At 34.2% G+C, this 14,380-nt stretch overlaps 1 protein-coding gene across 27 annotated transcripts in view; it reads left to right on the top strand.

Annotated features, from left to right (window-relative positions):
- LOC109848055 overlaps window positions 1–6,056 on the top strand; it is a 28,278-nt gene extending 22,222 nt beyond the window's left edge. For 20 of the 27 annotated variants that reach the window (XM_020417338.1, XM_020417354.1, XM_020417350.1 and 17 more), the window contains 5 exons: window positions 1,934–2,038; window positions 3,692–3,796; window positions 4,565–4,660; window positions 5,650–5,745; window positions 5,869–6,056. In XM_020417338.1, the coding sequence (XP_020272927.1) occupies window positions 1,934–2,038; window positions 3,692–3,796; window positions 4,565–4,660; window positions 5,650–5,745; window positions 5,869–5,949 (483 nt within the window). In that variant the 3' untranslated portion in view covers window positions 5,950–6,056. Of the gene's footprint in view, window positions 1–1,933; window positions 2,093–3,691; window positions 3,797–4,564; window positions 4,661–4,711; window positions 5,746–5,868 lie in introns of those variants that run through there. The other 7 variants (XM_020417362.1, XM_020417355.1, XM_020417340.1 and 4 more) reach the window with 6 other exon arrangements.

The raw sequence follows: 14,380 nt of genomic DNA, 5'->3' as shown, positions 1-14,380 counted from the left end.
ATGATGCAGCAGGTTTTGTTAAACTGTAGGATATTACTAGGGGATGTAATTCAAATATAGGTAATATGGTTTTTTATGGGTAGCATGATTGGAAAAAGAAAATGCAGTGTTACCTTTCATATGACAGCATTATATTTATATGTATGTATGTGTACACTGTACGCACACATACATATAAATATATGTACACATATGCATATATGCGTGCGTGTCGGATATATACAGACAAATATATACATGTATCTATTTTCTTGCACATCATAAATGAATATATATACATCATTACATTTTTGTGCGCGCACGCGTTTATGTTGTAGGTTGCAAGGAGTCATCTTGCAAGTTACAGGAAGTAAAAATAATAAATTTTTAGCAGATTTCTTCTATTTAGCGCGCGTTTGTGTTGCAGGTTGCAAGGAGTCAGCTTGCAAGTTACAGGAAGTAAAAATAATGAATTTTTAGTAGATTTCTTCTATTTTCTGCAAGTTGTTGGTGGATGACCATCATTATCTCGTGTCAAAATTAAAACGGTCAACTATGAGTCAACCCTAAATTTAGAGGCCTCTTGGTAGTTGAGATTCGACGAGTTTATTGTTTGCATGTTAACCAATATTAACGAGGCTATGGGAATATGCAACTTACATAAACTATTAAAGTTATAAGATTCATATGCCACAATATTGCTTACAAGTTGAGACCATATAGCCTCAGTGAAGTGCGCAAGTTTTTTCACAAGACCAACAATGAGACAGAAGGAAATACTCTCTTTTGATAAATCTTCGAACGCAAGTTAATTGGAGGCAAAAATAAACATGGGTTCCTTTACTTCCTCAGGTTTATTTATTTATTTTTTTTATTTTTTTTACAGGCCCCTGTTTTCATATAATCATCTATGACAATACTTGGAATTCCAAGAATCGTGCAACATGAAATCTTAAACAATAGAAGATAGAACTTGACTACGGTGATATGTTGCCTGTTTTTGTGTACATGGAAATATTAGTACTATTTTTGGTGTTCTCACAATTATAAGCATATTCATTGGTGGATGTACGTTTCCATAGCAAAAAATCATTATGTGTTCATGATGTAGCAGGTTCAGTTAAACTGTGGGATATTACCAGGGGATATCACTCAAATATAGGGAATATGGTTTTCGATAGGTAGCTTGATTGGAAAAAGAAAAATATAGTGTTAATTTTCACATGAAAACATTATATTTATATGTATGTGCGTGTACACTGTATGCACACATACATATAAATATATGTACACTTGCATGTATGCGTGTGTTGTCGAATATATACAAACAAATATATACATGTACCTATTTTCTTGCACATCAACATAAATGAATATATATACATCATTACTTTTTTGTGCGTGCACGCGTTTGTGTTGTAGGTTGCAAGAAGTTACGGGAAGTAAAAATAATGAATTTTTAGCCAATTTCTTCTATTTTTGCGCCCGTTTGTGTTGCTGGTTGCAAGAAGTCAACTTGCAAGTTACGGGAAGTAAAAATAATAATTTTTTAGCAGATTTCTTCTATTTTTTTGCATGTTGTTGGTGGATAACCATCACTATCTTGTGTCAAAATATAAAAGGTCAACTATGAGTCAACTCTAAATTCATAAGCCTTTTGGTAGTTGAGATTCAACGAGTTTATTGCTTGCATGTTAACCAATATTAACGAGGCTATGGGAATATGCTGCATACATAAAATCTTAAAGTTATAAGATTCATATGCCCACAATATTGCTTACATGTTAAGACCATATGGCCTCAGTGAAGTGCTCAAGTTTTTTCATAAGACCAACCATTTGACAGAAGAAAATACTCTCTATTGATAAATCTCTGAACGTAAGTTAATTGGAGTAAAAAATAAACAAGTGTTCCTTTACTACCTTAGGTTATTTTTTTTTAAATTTTGTTACAGGCCCTTGTTTTCAAGCAACCGTCCATGGCAATACCTGGAATTCCAGGAATCGTGCAACATGAAATCTTAAACAATAGAAGGCAGGACTTGACTAAGGTGATATTGGTACTATTTTCATGCCTGATTTTTGTGTACATGGAAATATTGGTACTATTTTTGGTGTTCTCACAATTATAAGCATATTCATTGGTGGATGTTTGTTTCCATGAGAAAAGATCATTATGTGTACAGGATGCAGCAGGTTCTGTTAAACTGTGGGATATTACCACAGGATCTAATTCAAATATAGTGAATATGGTCTTTGATGGGTAGCATGATTGGAAAAAGAAAATATAGTGTTAATTTTCACATGAAAACATTATACTTATATGTATGTGTGTGTACAATGTACACACACATACATATAAATATATGTCCACATGCATATATGCGTGCGTGTCGAATATATACAGACAAATATATACACGTATCTATTTTCTTGCACATCAACATAAATGAATATATATATATCATTACTTTTTTGTGCATGCATGCGTTTGTGTTGTAGGTTGCAGGGAGTCTACTTGCAAGTTACGAGAAGTAAAAATAATGAAATGTTAGCATATTTCTTCTATTTTTGCGCGCGTTTGTGTTGTAGGTTGCAAGGAGTCAACTTGCAAGTTACAGGAAGTAAAAATAATTTATTAGATTTCTTCTATTTTTCTGCAAGTTCTTGGTGGATAACCATCATTATCTCGTGTCAAAATTAAAAAGGTCAACATGAGTCAACTCTAAATTCAAAGGCCTCTTGGTAGTTGAGATTCAACGAGTTTATTGCTGGAATTCCAGGAATCGTACAACATGAAATCTTAAATAATAGAAGACAGGACTTGACTAAGGTGATATTGGTACTATCTTCATGCTTGATTTTAGTGTGCATGGAAATATTGGTACTATTTTTGGTGTTCTCACAATTTTAAGCATATTCATTGGTGGATGTATGTTTCCATAACAAAAGATTATTACGTGTACAGAATGCAGAAGGTTTTGTTAAACTGTGGGATATTACCAGGGGATGTAATTCAAATATAGTGAATATGGTTTTCGATCGGTAGCATGACTGGAAAAAGAAACTATAGTGTTAATTTTCACATGACAACATTATATTTATATGTATGTGTGTGTACACTATACGCACACATACATATACATATATGTACACATATGCATATATTCGTGCGTGTTGAATATATACAGAAAAATATATACATGTATTTATTTGCATGCGCATCAATATAAATAAATATATAGACATCATTAGATATTTGTGTGCGCGCGTTTGTGTTGTAGGTTGCAAGGAGTCAGCTTGCAAGTTACGAGAAGTAAAAATAATGAACTTTTAGCAAATTTCTTTTATTTTTGCGCGCTTATCGAAATAAAAAAGGTCAACTATGAGTCAACTCTAAATTCAGAGGCCTCTTGGTAGTGTAGATTCAACGAGTTTGTTGCTTGCATGTTGAACAATATTAACGATTCTATGGGAATATGCTGCTTACATAAAATCTTAAAGTTATAAGATTCATATGTCCACAATATTGCTTACAAGTTGAGGCCATATAGCCTCAGTGAAGTGCTCAAGTTTTTTTATAAGACCAACCATGAGACAGAATCAAATACTCTCTATTGATAAATCTTTGAACGTAAGTTAATTGGAGGCAAAAGTAAACATTAGTTCCTTTACTACCTCAGATTTATTTATTTATTTTATATTTGTTACAGGCCCTTGTTTTCAAACAACCGTCCATGACAATACCTGGAATTCCAGGAATCGTGCAACATGAAATCATAAACAATAGAAGACATGACTTGACTAAGGTGATATTGGTACTATTTTCATGCCTGGTTTTTGTGTACATGGAAATATTAGTACTATTTTTGGTGTTCTCACAATTATAAGCATATTCATTGGTGGATGTATGTTTCCATAAGAAAAGATAATTACGTGTACATGATGCAGCAGGTTCTGTTAAACTGTGGGATATTACAATGGGATTTAATTCAAATATAGTGAATATGGTTTTCGATGGGTAGCTTGATTGGAAAAAGAAAATATAGTGTTAATTTTCACATGACAACATTATATTTATATGTATGTGTGTGTACACTGTATGCACATATACATGTAAATATATGTACACATATGCATATATGCGTTCGTGTCGAATATATACAGACAAATATATACATGTATCTATTTTCATGTACATCAGTATAAATGAATTTATATACATCATTACATTTTTGTGCGCGCATGCGTTTGTGTTGTAGGTTGCAAGGAGTCAACTTGCAATTTACGTGAAGTAAAAACAATAAATTTTTAGTAGATTTCTTCTATTTTTGCGCGCGTTTGTGTTGCAGGTTGCAAGGAGTCATATTGCAAGTTGCAGGAAGTAAAAATAATGAAATGTTAACGAGGCTATGGGAATATGCTGCATACATAAAATCATAAAGTTATAAGATTCATATGCCCACAATATTGCTTAGAAGTTGAGACTATATAGGCGTAGTGAAGTGCTCAAGCTTTTTCATAAGACCAACCAAGGTTCCTTTACTACCCCAGGTTTATTCATTTTTTCTTTATTTTTGTTACAGGCCCCTATTTTTAAACGACCGTCCATGACAATACTTGGAATTCCAGGAATCGTGCAACATGAAATCTTAAACAATAGAAGACAAGACTTGTCTAAGGTTATATGATGCCTGATTTTTGTGTACATGGAAATATTGTTACTATTTTTGGTGTTCTCACAATTATAAGCATATTCATTGGTGGATGTATGTTTCCATAATAAAAGTTCATTACATGTACATGATGCAAAAGGTTTTGTTAAACTGTGGGATATTACCAGGGGATATAATTCAAATATAGGGAATATGGTTTTCGATGGGTAGCATGATTAGAAAAAGAAAATACAATGTTAATTTTCACATGATAATATTTTATTTATATGTATGTGTGTGTACACTGTACGAACACATACATATAAATATATGTACACTTTAGCATATATGCGTGCATGTCGAATATATACAGACAAATATATAAAGGTATCTATTTTCATGCACATCAATATAAATGAATATATATACATCATTACATTTTTGTGTGCATTCGCGTTTGTGTCATAGGTTGCAAGGAGTCAGCTTGCAAGTTACGAGAAGTAAAATTAATAAATTTTTAGCAGATTTCGTCTATTTTTGCGTGCATTTGTGTTGTAGGTTGAAAGGAGTCCGCTTGCAAGTTACGGGAAGTAAAAATAGTGAATTGTTAGCAGATTTCTTCTATTTTTCTATAAGTTGTTGGTGGATGACCTTCATTATCTCGGGTCAAAATAAAAAAGGTCAACTATGAGTCAACTCTAAATTCGGAGGCCCTTGGTAGTTGAGATTCAATGAGTTTATTGCTTTCCTGTTAACCAATAATAACGAGGCTATGGGAATTTGTTGCTTACTTAAAATCTTAAAGTTATAAGATTCATATGCCCACAATATTGCTTACAAGTTGAGAGCATATAGCCACAGTGAAGTGCTCAAGTTTTTTCATAAGATCAACCATGAGATAGAAGGTAATACCCTCTATTGATAAATCTTTGAACGCAAGTTAATTGGAGGCAAAAATAAACAAGGTTTACTTTACTACCCCAGGTTTATTTATGTTTTCTTTATTTTTGTTACAGGCCCCTGTTTTCAAACAGTCATCCATGACAATACCTGGAATTCCAGGAATCGTACGACATGAGATCCTAAACAATAGACGACAAGACTTGACTAAGGTGATATGATGCCTGATTTTTGTGTACATGGAAATATTAGTACTATTTTTGGTGTTCTCACAATTTTAAGCATATTCATTGGTAGATGTATGTTTCCATAACAAAAGATCATTATGTGTATAGGATGCAGCAGGTTCTGTTAAGCTGTGGGATATTACTAGGGGATGTAATTCAAATATAGGTAATATGGTTTTTTATGGGTAGCATGATTGGAAAAAGAAAATACAGTGTTAATTTTCATATGACCGCATTATATTTATATGTATGTATGTGTACACTGTACGCACACATACATATAAATATATGTACACATATGCTTATATGCGTGCGTGTCGGATATATACAGACAAATATATACAGGTATCTATTTTCTTGCACATCATAAATGAATATATATACATCATTACATTTTTGTGCGCGCACGCGTTTATGTTGTAGGTTACAAGGAGTCATCTTGCAAGTTACAGGAAGTAAAAATAATGAATTTTTAGCAGATTTCTTCTATTTTGCGCGCGTTTGTGTTGCAGGTTGCAAGGAGTCAGCTTGCAAGTTACAGGAAGTAAAAATAATGAATTTTTAGTAGATTTCTTCTATTTTCTGCAAGTTGTTGGTGGATGACCATCATTATCTCGTGTCAAAATTAAAACGGTCAACTATGAGTCAACCCTAAATTTAGAGGCCTCTTGGTAGTTGAGATTCGACGAGTTTATTGTTTTCATGTTAACCAATATTAATGAGGCTATGGGAATATGCAACTTACATAAAATATTAAAGTTATAAGATTCATATGCCACAATATTGCTTACAAGTTGAGACCATATAGCCTCAGTGAAGTGCTCAAGTTTTTTCATGAGACCAACCATGAGACAGAAGGAAATACTCTCTTTTGATAAATCTCTGAATGCAATTTAATTGGAGGCAAAAATAAACAAGGTTTCCTTTACTACCCCAGGTTTATTTATTTTTTTCTTTATTTTTATTACAGTCCCCTGTTTTCAAACAACCGTCCATGATATTACCTGGAATTCCTAGAATCATGCCACATGAAATCTTAAACAATAGAGGACATGACTTGACTAAGGTGATATGATGCATGATTTTTCTGTACATGGAAATATTGGTACTATTTTTGGTGTTCTCACAATTATAAGCATATATTCATTGGTGGATGTATGTTTGTATAACAAAAGATCATTACGTGTACAGGATGCAGTAGGTTCTGTTAAACTGTTGGATATTACCATGGGATGTAATTCAAATATAGGGAATATGGTTTTCGATGGGTAGCATGATTGGAAAAAGAAAATACAGTGTTAATTTTCACATAATAACATTATATTTATATGTATGCGTGTGTACACTGTATGCACACATACATAAATATATGTACATATATGCATATATACGTGCGTGTCGAATATATACAGATAAATATATACTGTAGGCGTTGAAAATTGCCTATAGGTCTCCACGAACAGCTCAAAGCTAAGAGAAGACGATGGACGTTGTTCGCGTGGAAAACTGTCATCTTTTTCATTGATATGATTGTCATCTTGGGTTACAAAGATCCGGTCTTTTATAGATCCGGTTACAACTAAATCAAAGAAAAAAATAAAAAATTACAACTTTCCTCTTTCGAACGAATCGCAAGCTCCTGTTTTGCGGTTGCTTGCTTGTGTGGGTTCTTTGCCGACGCCGGGGTTAATCCGTGGACCACCGCGCGATCTAGATCCGGTCGGATCTACACGAGTATGCGGGTATTATTCCACGAAGGGAATAATAGCCGGGAGGGATTAATCCACCAAGGGAATAATCGCTCAGATCTCGAGATCTAAGACTAAGCTTAGATCTGGAGTGTAGTCTCGTGTAGATCTCAGATCTGTTCTTTCTTCCTCTCGAGATCCTGCCTTTTCTGACGTGGATGGTCGCCGAGGATCAGATCTGAATGTGCAAGTCTTCTGGTCTTCAAGCTCCGAGTTCACTCTTCAATCCGGCAGAGTTTCGGCTCTTGAAAGTTCGACCTCTGAAAATGAACATCTCTAGGCCTATTTATAGGCTCTCAGGACAGTGGCTGCAAAAAGGGAATTGTCGGCCCCCTCTGGCCACTGTCGGCCACCTCGGGCCACTGTCGGCCACCTCGGGGTGGCCGACACTGTGCCTAGCCACCTTGGGGTGGCTCGGCTCATGGCCGAGCCACCCCAAGGTGGCTCGGCCACCGAGCCACCCCGAGGTGGCTCGGCCGCCGAGCCACCCCGAGGTGGCTCGGCCACCGAGCCACCGAGCCACCTCAAGGTGGCTCGGCTGAGGCCGAGCCACCTTGGGGTGGCTCGGCTTTGGCCGAGCCCCCGCGGGCGGTGTTTTCCGACTTTTTCGAGTCGTTTTCCGTTGTCTCGTTTGTCCGTGTTTCGGTTGACCTGAGACTCTGATTTGATGATCTGATTTGGCAGTAAATTGGATTCCTGATTTGGCAGTAAATCCGCTTCTGAGTTCGAGTCCGAAATTGATCTTGATTCGATCGTGATTCGTCCGAGTTTCCCCTTGGTTGGATGACTCGTTGACTCTTCGAACACTTGGCTTGATCCCACACGCGAATGGACGTATTTCGTTACTTGCGTGCGATTCGTCGATCTCGTCGCCTCGTTGGCTCGTCGGTTTGTGCCGAGCTATGCTAGGGGACCTATAAGCAATTTTATATGCCTACAGATACCCCCTCCAAAGTATTTCAGTCTCGTTCTTTTATAGAAGAGTCCGGAATACTTTGGATATGATCGTCCCCCACCTTCAGTCGGTGTAATGAGACCTTGGAATGATTTCCGTTCTTGATTCCTTCAGTTCTCCAGGCTTTTCGGTGCTTTGTCGAAAGTCTGTAAGAGTTCCGGTGCTGCATTTATTGTCTGACCGTTTGTCGGAATTTTCTGAACTTGAAGTCGATTCCTTTGAGCTGACCATTGATTGTGGCGTCGAGTCTTTATGCACAACGCGTTGTCCGGCGTAGTGTGGTTGAGTTATCCTTAAGAATATTTATAAACAATATTCTCCAGGAACTTCTCAAACCAAAAATAGGGAATAGTTTATACTCATATACCTTATTGGAGTATTAAGAAGCAGTTTATACTCGTATACTTTTCGGAGTGTTAAGAAGCAGTTTATACTCGTATACTTTTCGGAGTATTAAGAAGCAGTTTATACTCGTATACTTTTCGGAGTATTAAGAAGCAGTTTATACTCGTATACTTTTCGGAGTATTAAGAAGCAGTTTATACTCGTATACTTTTCGGAGTATTAAGAAGCAGTTTATACTCGTATACTTTTCGGAGTATTAAGAAGCAGTTTATACTCGTATACTTTTCGGAGTATTAAGAAGCAGTTTATACTCGTATACTTTTCGGAGTATTAAGAAGCAGTTTATACTCGTATACTTTTCGGAGTATTAAGAAGCAGTTTATACTCGTATACTTTTCGGAGTATTAAGAAGCAGTTTATACTCGTATACTTTTCGGAGTATTAAGAAGCAGTTTATACTCGTATACTTTTCGGAGTATTAAGAAGCAGTTTATACTCGTATACTTTTCAGAGTATTAAGAAGCAGTTTATACTCGTATACTTTTCAGAGTATTAAGAAGCAGTTTATACTCGTATACTTTTCAGAGTATTAAGAAGCAGTTTATACTCGTATACTTTTCGGAGTATTAAGAAGCAGTTTATACTCGTATACTTTTCGGAGTATTAAGAAGCAGTTTATACTCGTATACTTTTCGGAGTATTAAGAAGCAGTTTATACTCGTATACTTTTCGGAGTATTAAGAAGCAGTTTATACTCGTATACTTTTCGGAGTATTAAGAAGCAGTTTATACTCGTATACTTTTCGGAGTATTAAGAAGCAGTTTATACTCGTATACTTTTCGGAGTATTAAGAAGCAGTTTATACTCGTATACTTTTCGGAGTATTAAGAAGCAGTTTATACTCGTATACTTTTCAGAGTATTAAGAAGCAGTTTATACTCGTATACTTTTCAGAGTATTAAGAAGCAGTTTATACTCGTATACTTTTCAGAGTATTAAGAAGCAGTTTATACTCGTATACTTTTCGGAGTATTAAGAAGCAGTTTATACTCGTATACTTTTCGGAGTATTAAGAAGCAGTTTATACTCGTATACTTTTCGGAGTATTAAGAAGCAGTTTATACTCGTATACTTTTCGGAGTATTAAGAAGCAGTTTATACTCGTATACTTTTCGGAGTATTAAGAAGCAGTTTATACTCGTATACTTTTCGGAGTATTAAGAAGCAGTTTATACTCGTATACTTTTCGGAGTATTAAGAAGCAGTTTATACTCGTATACTTTTCGGAGTATTAAGAAGCAGTTTATACTCGTATACTTTTCAGAGTATTAAGAAGCAGTTTATACTCGTATACTTTTCAGAGTATTAAGAAGCAGTTTATACTCGTATACTTTTCAGAGTATTAAGAAGCAGTTTATACTCGTATACTTTTCGGAGTATTAAGAAGCAGTTTATACTCGTATACTTTTCGGAGTATTAAGAAGCAGTTTATACTCGTATACTTTTCGGAGTATTAAGAAGCAGTTTATACTCGTATACTTTTCGGAGTATTAAGAAGCAGTTTATACTCGTATACTTTTCGGAGTATTAAGAAGCAGTTTATACTCGTATACTTTTCGGAGTATTAAGAAGCAGTTTATACTCGTATACTTTTCGGAGTATTAAGAAGCAGTTTATACTCGTATACTTTTCGGAGTATTAAGAAGCAGTTTATACTCGTATACTTTTCAGAGTATTAAGAAGCAGTTTATACTCGTATACTTTTCAGAGTATTAAGAAGCAGTTTATACTCGTATACTTTTCAGAGTATTAAGAAGCAGTTTATACTCGTATACTTTTCGGAGTATTAAGAAGCAGTTTATACTCGTATACTTTTCGGAGTATTAAGAAGCAGTTTATACTCGTATACTTTTCGGAGTATTAAGAAGCAGTTTATACTCGTATACTTTTCGGAGTATTAAGAAGCAGTTTATACTCGTATACTTTTCGGAGTATTAAGAAGCAGTTTATACTCGTATACTTTTCGGAGTATTAAGAAGCAGTTTATACTCGTATACTTTTCGGAGTATTAAGAAGCAGTTTATACTCGTATACTTTTCGGAGTATTAAGAAGCAGTTTATACTCGTATACTTTTCAGAGTATTAAGAAGCAGTTTATACTCGTATACTTTTCAGAGTATTAAGAAGCAGTTTATACTCGTATACTTTTCAGAGTATTAAGAAGCAGTTTATACTCGTATACTTTTCGGAGTATTAAGAAGCAGTTTATACTCGTATACTTTTCGGAGTATTAAGAAGCAGTTTATACTCGTATACTTTTCGGAGTATTAAGAAGCAGTTTATACTCGTATACTTTTCGGAGTATTAAGAAGCAGTTTATACTCGTATACTTTTCGGAGTATTAAGAAGCAGTTTATACTCGTATACTTTTCGGAGTATTAAGAAGCAGTTTATACTCGTATACTTTTCGGAGTATTAAGAAGCAGTTTATACTCGTATACTTTTCGGAGTATTAAGAAGCAGTTTATACTCGTATACTTTTCAGAGTATTAAGAAGCAGTTTATACTCGTATACTTTTCAGAGTATTAAGAAGCAGTTTATACTCGTATACTTTTCAGAGTATTAAGAAGCAGTTTATACTCGTATACTTTTCGGAGTATTAAGAAGCAGTTTATACTCGTATACTTTTCGGAGTATTAAGAAGCAGTTTATACTCGTATACTTTTCGGAGTATTAAGAAGCAGTTTATACTCGTATACTTTTCGGAGTATTAAGAAGCAGTTTATACTCGTATACTTTTCGGAGTATTAAGAAGCAGTTTATACTCGTATACTTTTCGGAGTATTAAGAAGCAGTTTATACTCGTATACTTTTCGGAGTATTAAGAAGCAGTTTATACTCGTATACTTTTCGGAGTATTAAGAAGCAGTTTATACTCGTATACTTTTCAGAGTATTAAGAAGCAGTTTATACTCGTATACTTTTCAGAGTATTAAGAAGCAGTTTATACTCGTATACTTTTCAGAGTATTAAGAAGCAGTTTATACTCGTATACTTTTCGGAGTATTAAGAAGCAGTTTATACTCGTATACTTTTCGGAGTATTAAGAAGCAGTTTATACTCGTATACTTTTCGGAGTATTAAGAAGCAGTTTATACTCGTATACTTTTCGGAGTATTAAGAAGCAGTTTATACTCGTATACTTTTCGGAGTATTAAGAAGCAGTTTATACTCGTATACTTTTCGGAGTATTAAGAAGCAGTTTATACTCGTATACTTTTCGGAGTATTAAGAAGCAGTTTATACTCGTATACTTTTCGGAGTATTAAGAAGCAGTTTATACTCGTATACTTTTCAGAGTATTAAGAAGCAGTTTATACTCGTATACTTTTCAGAGTATTAAGAAGCAGTTTATACTCGTATACTTTTCAGAGTATTAAGAAGCAGTTTATACTCGTATACTTTTCGGAGTATTAAGAAGCAGTTTATACTCGTATACTTTTCGGAGTATTAAGAAGCAGTTTATACTCGTATACTTTTCGGAGTATTAAGAAGCAGTTTATACTCGTATACTTTTCGGAGTATTAAGAAGCAGTTTATACTCGTATACTTTTCGGAGTATTAAGAAGCAGTTTATACTCGTATACTTTTCGGAGTATTAAGAAGCAGTTTATACTCGTATACTTTTCGGAGTATTAAGAAGCAGTTTATACTCGTATACTTTTCGGAGTATTAAGAAGCAGTTTATACTCGTATACTTTTCAGAGTATTAAGAAGCAGTTTATACTCGTATACTTTTCAGAGTATTAAGAAGCAGTTTATACTCGTATACTTTTCAGAGTATTAAGAAGCAGTTTATACTCGTATACTTTTCGGAGTATTAAGAAGCAGTTTATACTCGTATACTTTTCGGAGTATTAAGAAGCAGTTTATACTCGTATACTTTTCGGAGTATTAAGAAGCAGTTTATACTCGTATACTTTTCGGAGTATTAAGAAGCAGTTTATACTCGTATACTTTTCGGAGTATTAAGAAGCAGTTTATACTCGTATACTTTTCGGAGTATTAAGAAGCAGTTTATACTCGTATACTTTTCGGAGTATTAAGAAGCAGTTTATACTCGTATACTTTTCGGAGTATTAAGAAGCAGTTTATACTCGTATACTTTTCAGAGTATTAAGAAGCAGTTTATACTCGTATACTTTTCAGAGTATTAAGAAGCAGTTTATACTCGTATACTTTTCAGAGTATTAAGAAGCAGTTTATACTCGTATACTTTTCGGAGTATTAAGAAGCAGTTTATACTCGTATACTTTTCGGAGTATTAAGAAGCAGTTTATACTCGTATACTTTTCGGAGTATTAAGAAGCAGTTTATACTCGTATACTTTTCGGAGTATTAAGAAGCAGTTTATACTCGTATACTTTTCGGAGTATTAAGAAGCAGTTTATACTCGTATACTTTTCGGAGTATTAAGAAGCAGTTTATACTCGTATACTTTTCGGAGTATTAAGAAGCAGTTTATACTCGTATACTTTTCGGAGTATTAAGAAGCAGTTTATACTCGTATACTTTTCAGAGTATTAAGAAGCAGTTTATACTCGTATACTTTTCAGAGTATTAAGAAGCAGTTTATACTCGTATACTTTTCAGAGTATTAAGAAGCAGTTTATACTCGTATACTTTTCGGAGTATTAAGAAGCAGTTTATACTCGTATACTTTTCGGAGTATTAAGAAGCAGTTTATACTCGTATACTTTTCGGAGTATTAAGAAGCAGTTTATACTCGTATACTTTTCGGAGTATTAAGAAGCAGTTTATACTCGTATACTTTTCGGAGTATTAAGAAGCAGTTTATACTCGTATACTTTTCGGAGTATTAAGAAGCAGTTTATACTCGTATACTTTTCGGAGTATTAAGAAGCAGTTTATACTCGTATACTTTTCGGAGTATTAAGAAGCAGTTTATACTCGTATACTTTTCAGAGTATTAAGAAGCAGTTTATACTCGTATACTTTTCAGAGTATTAAGAAGCAGTTTATACTCGTATACTTTTCAGAGTATTAAGAAGCAGTTTATACTCGTATACTTTTCGGAGTATTAAGAAGCAGTTTATACTCGTATACTTTTCGGAGTATTAAGAAGCAGTTTATACTCGTATACTTTTCGGAGTATTAAGAAGCAGTTTATACTCGTATACTTTTCGGAGTATTAAGAAGCAGTTTATACTCGTATACTTTTCGGAGTATTAAGAAGCAGTTTATACTCGTATACTTTTCGGAGTATTAAGAAGCAGTTTATACTCGTATACTTTTCGGAGTATTAAGAAGCAGTTTATACTCGTATACTTTTCGGAGTATTAAGAAGCAGTTTATACTCGTATACTTTTCAGAGTATTAAGAAGCAGTTTATACTCGTATACTTTTCAGAGTATTAAGAAGCAGTTTATACTCGTATACTTTTCAGAGTATTAAGAAGCAGTTTATACTCGTATACTTTTCGGAGTATTAAGAAGCAGTTTATACTCGTATACTTTTCGGAGTATTAAGAAGCAGTTTATACTCGTATA

The sequence above is a fragment of the Asparagus officinalis genome, chromosome 7 (genome assembly GCF_001876935.1).
Source record: "Asparagus officinalis chromosome 7, Aspof.V1, whole genome shotgun sequence".
In the NCBI taxonomy this organism is placed as follows: Eukaryota; Viridiplantae; Streptophyta; class Magnoliopsida; order Asparagales; family Asparagaceae; genus Asparagus; species Asparagus officinalis.
Note: the sequence above shows the minus strand (reverse complement) of the source record. Positions and strands in the feature narration are given on the sequence as shown.